General features: G+C 39.5%; 1 protein-coding gene and 1 long non-coding RNA gene across 2 annotated transcripts in view; one reads left to right on the forward strand and one right to left on the reverse strand.

The window, feature by feature from the left end:
* Positions 1-520: 520 nt before the first annotated feature.
* LOC103260423 lies at positions 521-3,550 on the reverse strand. Its single transcript, XR_504288.2, has 3 exons — positions 3,392-3,550; positions 2,695-2,856; positions 521-987 (listed from the first exon to the last, which is right to left on the reverse strand). It is a non-coding gene; the product is annotated as an uncharacterized LOC103260423 (long non-coding RNA).
* A 1,188-nt stretch (positions 3,551-4,738) lies between these two features.
* Positions 4,739-8,529, forward strand: part of NUF2 (NUF2, NDC80 kinetochore complex component) — a 29,063-nt gene continuing 25,272 nt past the window's right edge. The window contains exons 1-2 of the mRNA XM_008058071.2: positions 4,739-4,928; positions 7,577-7,719. Of these exons, the coding sequence (XP_008056262.1) occupies positions 7,597-7,719 (123 nt within the window). The 5' untranslated portion in view covers positions 4,739-4,928; positions 7,577-7,596. The remainder of the gene's footprint in view (positions 4,929-7,576; positions 7,720-8,529) is intronic.

The raw sequence follows: 8,529 nt of genomic DNA on the forward strand, positions 1-8,529 counted from the left end.
ACAGTAGAAAGGTGATGGAGGCCCTAGCATACCAGATTATGGAGCTGGACTCTATCTTCAAGGTGACTGGAGAGGAAGGTGGTGAAATTTAAGGAGGCAAGTGACATGGTCAGATTTACATTTGAGACCGGTCATTCTGGTCGCCACTTACAAGACAGATTTGGTGGTGTAGGTGGGTAATTATGGCTGGAGGCAGTGAGACAGAATTGGTAATGGAAATGAAAGGAAGGACAAATTAGTTTGAAGGGTTCATGTGCCTTTCCAAAAGTCTAAACCTCAAGGGAGATACCAGGATAGTAGTAGTTTTAGGATCCATGAGTAAATAGATTATAAAAATGAATGAATACTGTCCAAGAGGGAGAGACAGACAGAAAAACAACTCAAGGTTGGAACTTCAGGAAGTAATGTTTAGAGAGATGGCAGAGAAAAAGATCACTAAGAAGCAGGAGACAGGTAGGAGAAAATGGGAGAGATGCAAAAGGACTCAAGTTTCAAGGAGGGTCTGATCAGTGCAATACAATGGTGGAGGGAGTACAATTTATCTTCTGAGGTAGACAAATAAGGCATTGACAGAGCAGGGAGGTAGGACATGTTACATGATGGCTTTAATTTTCTGTTATCTGGAAGAAGGTACTAGAAATGTCTGTGGCCCTTAGAGAATTCTATTCAAATGAATGGGTGCCTGAGAGGAAGTAGAGCAAGGGACCCAGCCTTAGTATTTCACTTATTCCTACCACATTAGACTGGGTCAATCACTTTTTTGTCCTTACTGATCTGCTAAAAAACAAAACAGAATTAACAATTTGGAACCCCTGTCACTTAAATAAAAAAGAGATCTGTTTAAAGCACTAGCTATCACAGGAACATCATCACATTAAGGATAGAGTTCAGTTGCAGGCTGTCATGGTCTCACTGAACATCCCCATCGTGTCACTCAAAGTTCCATTCAGCCTTTACAGGTCTGCCATCCAGCTTCCAAAGTACAGTCTAAAAAGGAACATGGAATTCAAATTAGACCGGAAACAGTACAACAAACTATAGTACAACAAGACGTAGAATGTGTTACATGCTTGACAAATACCTTTAAGACTACTCTGGTCACTTTCTATTAAAGAGAGGAGTTGAGGCTGGGAAGGGGATTGAGGAAAGTGGTAAAGTTTATTTAAAAAAATCACTGGAAGTATAGAACAGTGAATTGACTAATGATAAATTAATGAACTGTCAGGAATCAGGCTGACAGCTCAAGTTGGAGAACAAGAATCTGCTGTATGCCACTTTGTGTGTGTGTGTTTTTTTCCTCCAGTGTACCCAGCTGGGGATTTATAGAAGAGGATTCAGGGATAAGGTTTTGACAGGCACCTGGGTCAGAGGCATTGAACACAGGGAGTTTAGATACTGATAAACCATGTAGTCTAGGCTGGGAAGGAAGTAATATCAGGAGGGCTAACAGGGAAAATAAAATAGAAGGGCAGACATATTGCAAGTGAGGGTATACAGAAGCAGAAAAATATGGTACTACAATCAGAATGAATAGAGTTTAATTTTCTGCAGTCGTTGGTGTTTTTATAGATGATGACAAAACTCTAGAAAGTCTAAGATGAGAATTCTTCTGCTCCATTCCTCACCTCCCACAGACCAGTATCGGGCAAGCAACATTTTTAAAAAGTCACATTTACCACTGTAATTAAGATAATTTAAATAAATACTCAATTTTTCACAAATAATCTTAATTCCAATATATCTATCAATTTACCATATCAATAGTATAAAGTTAATCCCCAAATAAACAATTTTAACGGAGGATACAACAGAATACTTGTCCTGCTCTTTTCTTCCTTCACCTGATTTTTCTTTTTCTATACTGTCCATTCTAATCTTGGCTTTCACATAGGTCACTTTTTTCTTGTCTAGATTCTCAACAACAGTTGAGACTTTTGCTGAGCACTTGCCATTTGCAAGATATTTTACCAGCGAGCATGTGCCATGCTAGTCAAAATGACAGACAATGTTTATTGTGTGCTCACAATTTTGCCAGGCACTTTATTAAGCACTATATGATTCCCTATAAAGCAGATAGGACTGTTATTCCTATTTGAAAGATGTAGAAACCAGCTCGGTTAGGTTAAATAACATGCCTAAGTCCACATAGGCAGTAAGTGGTAGAGTCAGGGATTTAAATTTAACTCTTTCTGACTCTAGAGCTGTGCTCTCAGCCACTGTGCTACACTCCCCTTCCCTGCCTCTAAGGAGATGAGGTGTAGTGGAGGATGTACATGCATAAGTAATCAATTTGACTTGACAAGTGCCAATCAGACGGTTCTTTTCTCACTATGTTGCCCAAGCTGACCTCGAACTCTTGGGCTCAAGCAATCCTCCTGCCTTAAAGGCCATAAGTCATCCCAGTTGGCCTTTGATATTTTTTTAAAGCCCATTTTCCTAACCTCCTTTTCAGTTTTACTGGATTCTGACTTTGAGACTTATATCAGTAGCAGACATAGTAAAAAAGAAAGCACTAAACTACTGAATATGAAATGAATTTTTCTTTAAAACTGGTATGGCCTTCTATAACTATAGGTTTAGTTTTTCAACTCACACAAGAAAGCACCAGAATTTGTGTCTATTTTCAACACAACCACTCTAGCACTATTTTCACATCACTCAATCCAGGCTCTCCGTTCAACATACAGCCCTTACCGGATGCTCAACCGTGTGGCCAAATACAAGTCCTATGATGTCCTCTGGCGTCCCAAACCTCAACAAAACGTAACAGTTTTTCCCAGACAGCTAGGCCTGCCATGGCTTCTGCTGCAAGACCTCGATTTTTGGCGGATTAAGTGCAGCGTTTCCACCCTTGGCCTCCCATCAAAGAAAAAAAAAACAGAGAGAGTTTAGAGCCCCTCGTCTGAAGATGTGCAAGTTTGGGGACTAGTTCAGTGGTGGAAAGCACGTGAAGGGGCCTGGCCCCTGTGGAAGGATGAACAGGCAGAGGGAGAAGCCGAGTCCAGGAGACCATGGTTTGACTCCAGGCAGTGCCACTTAATGTATGCCTTGGAAAAGATCACTTTGCCCACTTTTCCCAGTTTTCTTACCTGTAAAAGTGAGAAAATTTGACCAGATGGATTGTTAGGTCCCTGCCACCTCTCGAAGTCGTTGATGAACGCAGAATCCCAGGATGTGTGTATGGCTATGCTACTTATGAACTACATGCGCAGCTTTGGGACAGCTGTATACTCTCTCTGACTTAGAGCCCTCATTTGAGGGGAAAATGGCAATATCTACGAGCCCCCCCCTCCCCTTTAAGGAAGCCTAAATAAGATAAAGCCTAAAAAGCGCCTAACACAGAGCCCGACTCATTTTCAAATTATTATCACTTTGGAACTCTATCACTTACCCTTGTTTTATTGACAGCCCCACGTTCTTTCTCCCTTGTCACTCTAAGCTTAGCAAAGTCTCTTCCACTTGCTGCTACCCTTCACCTTGGGTTGCGACCACGATGCAAGCTCTGGCAGAAGTCACTCACAACAGAGTTAAACGCCCAAACCCGAACTCCGCCCCCAAACCGCGGCACTCCCCACTTCCGGGCGGAGTCGAGGTTCCGACTAGACGCCAGCTCCACCAAACTATGGTTCCGCCTAGAACCCCGCTCCCTCCATCACAACTCAAATTCCACCGCCTTGAGTCTATTGAGCCCAACCGGCCTCCGGCGCCGGTGGAAGTGGACTTGGCGGAAAGGGGCGGGACTTCCGGCGAGAGGCGGCAAGTTTGAAAAGTGATAACGGTCGATGTCTGCTTATCTTTGTCTGTAGCTGCTCCCCGAACTTACCGCCTTCGTGTGGGCCGCTGGTGCTGCAAGTGTGAGCGAACCCGCGAGGACGGAGGACGGGAGACTGAGGGCGTCTCGCCCTTCAGAGGTGCGGGCGGGTGTCGGGGCGTTGGGCTTCGCGGTGTTTTCATTGCGCGCGGCGCTGTGGAGGAGGCTAAAGAAACTAGTTCCTGGGAAGTGGGGGCGAGCACAGAGTTCCTTTTTGTTTGATTTTAGTCCCGGAAACAAACTGAGCTCAGTTTATACGAAACTAATGGATGTTGTCTGGTGCAGCAAGACCGTAGAAGGCAAGACCTTGAGCTGATACTGGTCAATTTAAACGTACATTTCTGTATGTTTTTAACCCATTTACTTGGAAGGGTGTTGGTAACGGGGCTTATTCCGTTGCAGCTGCTTCGTCAACTTTTTACAGACCTCCGTTGCTCAGACGTCTCTTAACCGAATCCAGAACCATGAATTAAAAGGCAAAAATATTATACTTTAATCCAAAAGTCGGAGGCAGAGAGCAGCGCAGGTGTGGCACTACGCCTGCCTAACACTATCATCTTTTACTTTTAAGAGCTCGAGGAGTTTTTTTATTCACTGAGGTTAGGAATCATTTTTGTTTGTTTTTGTTTAATCTCTGCCTCCTGGAATTGTGATTTACACAGACTAGTTTATTTTAACAAAACGAAGTGTGTAAAAGTTAACAGATGTCTTTTCAATACCTACTCTGCTCAGTATCGTGGTGTTGCAAATAAATGAGAAACCGGAGGAGTAATTAGCAGTTAATCTCTGCTACTTTCTAGGCAGTCAGAGGGTCACTTTACATATAAGTAAATTATTTATATGCTTTACCCTGCCTAGGGACTCAAACTACTTAGTTGGAAGGTGTCTCTGGGCTCTCTCTGGCTCCCTCTCCTCCATGCATACACACATTAATGAATTCATTGGAACCGACTTTGTACTTAGGAAGAATGATAGCATTTAGATATTGGAGGAGATTCCAAAAGGGAACGTTGGAAGTTTGGGAAAGTTTGGAGACTGTCTTGGAGAAGAAAGGTCACTCAATTATTAAAGGTTTCCAAACCAAGCAGAAAAATTTGAATTTGACGTGGTGGGTAAGGTGAGTAATTGAAGTATTTTTGTACAGATGTTACGTAATGCATTACATGTTTTAGAAGGATTAATCTAGTAGCAGAGTGCAAAATATATGAGTGGAGAGGGATATGTGATGATAATCATTAAGGTATCTATTGCGATAATCTCTAATTCAGATGCAGCTTGTTTTAGGAAGATGACTTTTTCTGTAGTCTTTCTTTGGTCCAGTCATTATATGAACTTATGAAAATACGACCTGCATACTTATGCTGAAAGGGACATCTACTACTAGAGTCCAAAAGAGCCTAGCTTAAAAATGAAAGCTTGTAATTATGACTTCAATAGTAGAAAATACAAATCCTTGCTTAAGTTTCAAATAATCAATCATGTAAGAAGAACATGAGGAAGCCCTGAGTTGATATAAGTCAGTCATGATGAAGTTCTTGGAGTTTCAGTGGATCAGTAAATGCTATAGCAGAGGCCATTGCCTACTGTGTTGATGCTGTACTGTAGGCAAACCATACCTGCAGTGTTGTGTACAGTTTGTACATTACATTTTAAGAAGACATTTACAAAACAGAATGTTTTGGAGGAAGGTAAATAGGATGTTAACATTTCTAAATATTAGAAATGAGTATTTTAAAGTTACGTATACACAATGGAATCTTACGCAGCCATAAAGAACAAAATCATGAACTTCACAGCAATCTGGATGGACTTAGAGTCTATAGTACTGAGTGTTCTAGTACAGAAACGAACTGAGTAACACATGTTCTCACTCATAAGTGAACCTTGAACAATTATAATACTATAAGAAAAAGTTTGGTAGTAGTGGGAAACTGTGAAGGGTGTGGGGGCGATCTGGGCGGGGAGGGAACACCTCATCAACAAGGATACCTACATAATGAACATTTGTATACCTAACTCTGAATTGTACTCTGCATCTTTAAAATAAAGATAAATAAATAAATAAATAAAGTTATATATAGCCATGCATGCATTTTATTAACCTTAGGAAGAGAGGGCTTGGCAGAGGTGTGATAACTTCCTTCACATTTTTGGAAGTGGTGTCATGTAAACAAGGATTAATATATTCTGATTGGTTACAGTGACTAGAAATAGGACTAGTAAGTAAAATTGCAACAAAACATATTTTCACACACTAGAAGAGTTATCTAATTTAGAACCATACTAAAGTGGGGAAATGTTGCATTGAGAGTTAGTACATTCTGTGATATTTTCTTTTTTTTCCTTTATTTTAAAGATGTGTGGTACAATTCAGGGTTAGGTATATGAGTGGACAGCGTACAGGTAAAGTTCTGTGATGTTTTCAAGTGTTCTAGCAGACCTGGGAGGTTACTTGTTAATCATCTTTTAGAATGTTAATCATCTTTTAGTTGAAGCAGAACTGGGAAGTAATTTTTTAATCTTTTAGAATGACTTCCTACTTTCATCCGAGGTCAGGCAAGTTGTCAAAGCTTCTTTTTAACCCTAATATTCTAAGAGAAAACATTTCCAGAACTGTGGGCCATTTCAGTTTGTTTGCAAACTTGAATATATTCACATTGGGTGTCTGGGAATGCTCACTTTACTGGAGAGTAGGGGATCTGTAGATAATTAGACAGGTGTTTAAGTGAGTGACTGAGACAGATGCTGCTATTATTGTCTTTCTTTTAACGTTACTATTGCTATTCTGCTAGGCACAGAGAGAAATGAAGAAAATAAAAAGATCTTACCTTACAGAGGGCTCACAGTGTAGTGTGCTATACACATAATTTCAGTACATTGTGACAGGCATTAAGACAATTAAATGCCAGGCTCTAGGACAAGATTTCTTAAACTCAGCATTATTGATACTTTGGACTGGATAATTCTTTGCTGTGGGCAGCCACCCTATGCACTGTAGGATGGTTAGCAGTATCCTTGGTCTTTACTCTCTAGATTCTAGTTGCACCCCTTCCCCCATCCTGATAATCAAAAATGTCTCCAAACATTGCCAGAGTGTCCTGAGGGACAGATTGGAGGACATAGGCAAAAATAACCCACCATTTGAAGACATTAGGAGAAATGGTTTTTTTGTTAAAGTTTTTACTCTGATGATAGAAATTCCTGCCAATTACACCATTTATTCTTACTTTTTTCCCTCTCTCACTTGCATCTTAAAACTTATTAGCCATCTCAGTATGTATATATTGAATAGAATGTCAAATCAGAATACAATTGTATTTTCTAGCCTATATTACTATTGTTTATATATAGCTTCTGCTGATGGTGTTTTTTATGTACCTCGCTTTGAGGATTAATTCTCAGGATCAGTCTTGTTAAGTCCCCTGAACCATACACGTAAAAGAGAACCATATGGTTTTTCATCTGTCTGTTCAACCAAAATCCTTCTTCCCATATGAGAGAGAATAGCATTAGGAAAATTAGCAGAAAATGATGTCACTTTAGAATAAAAGTTACTTTAGGATACGTATATGCAAATTTGTTTTAAATACAATAAAATATTATTGACATTTGATGATTATTAACACTACTATGAATACCTTGGCTTGTTTGTCCTTGTATTTATTAGTTTTCAGGTAATGAGAACTACTGATAGTATGGTACTTCAGATAATGAGAACATATTGATAGTGTGGTACTTCTGATCTTTGTTTTTTTCTTTCTTCAGCCTAGAAGGAAAGTCCCAAGATGGAAACCTTGTCTTTCCCCAGATATAATGTAGCTGAGATTGTGGTTCACATTCGCAATAAGATCTTAACAGGAACTGATGGTAAAAACCTCTCCAAGAGTGATCTTTATCCAAATCCAAAGGTAAAAGGCGGTTTTGTTTGTGTGGATAATGGTATTTGAGAAGAAAGTAAGCTACTAAGTCTATAGTGTGGCAAGAAGGGCATATATATGACCTCCTATTTGATGTAGCCCAGTTATTTTCATCCAGAGAAAATCTCTCACCTAGTGTAATTTTAAAATAATATTAAGTTTATATGTGTAGTGACTCGTACATTCCCATTAGGATTCAATTATTTAATATGGTCGTTTTCTGAAAAAAAAAAAAAAATCTTCTAAGCCATATTAAAGTATATTAAATTTTTTATTATTAATACTGGAATGGTGGCCTGAGAATATCATTTATTGGTAGAACTTGAAGGAACTTATTCCAAATTGTTTTTCAATGACAAAAAATATTTAGAAACAATCCCCTTTGGAAGCTTACAGATTAATTTTCTTGCATTATGCCTCATGGGGAGTCGACTTGTTTTGACAAGGATTTTTTAAATATCTTTAGTTATTAAATGTAAAAATGAACTAGTTATATGTCACAGAAAATCCCAAAGTCTCCTTCCAATTTCTTGTGTTGATCTTGAAGTGATAACATAGTAAAACCTGGTTTAATGATATAGAACTCAAAACTTTTTGAGGTACTGAGGTACCTGTTTTATTTTTTTAAATGGAAGGAATATTCTCCGAATAAATGATAGATCTTTAAAAGCAGTAATTTAGCTTTATGAGAAGAATGCCAACCGGGCTCGGTGGCGCAGCCTATAATCCCGCGCTTTGGTTGGCTGAGGTGAGTGGATTGCCTGAACCCACGGGTTCGAGACCCACCTGGGCAACTTGGCG

This window comes from Carlito syrichta, unplaced genomic scaffold (genome assembly GCF_000164805.1).
Source record: "Carlito syrichta isolate Samal-C Ts95f unplaced genomic scaffold, Tarsius_syrichta-2.0.1 Scaffold303203, whole genome shotgun sequence".
Lineage (NCBI taxonomy): Eukaryota > Metazoa > Chordata > Mammalia > Primates > Tarsiidae > Carlito > Carlito syrichta.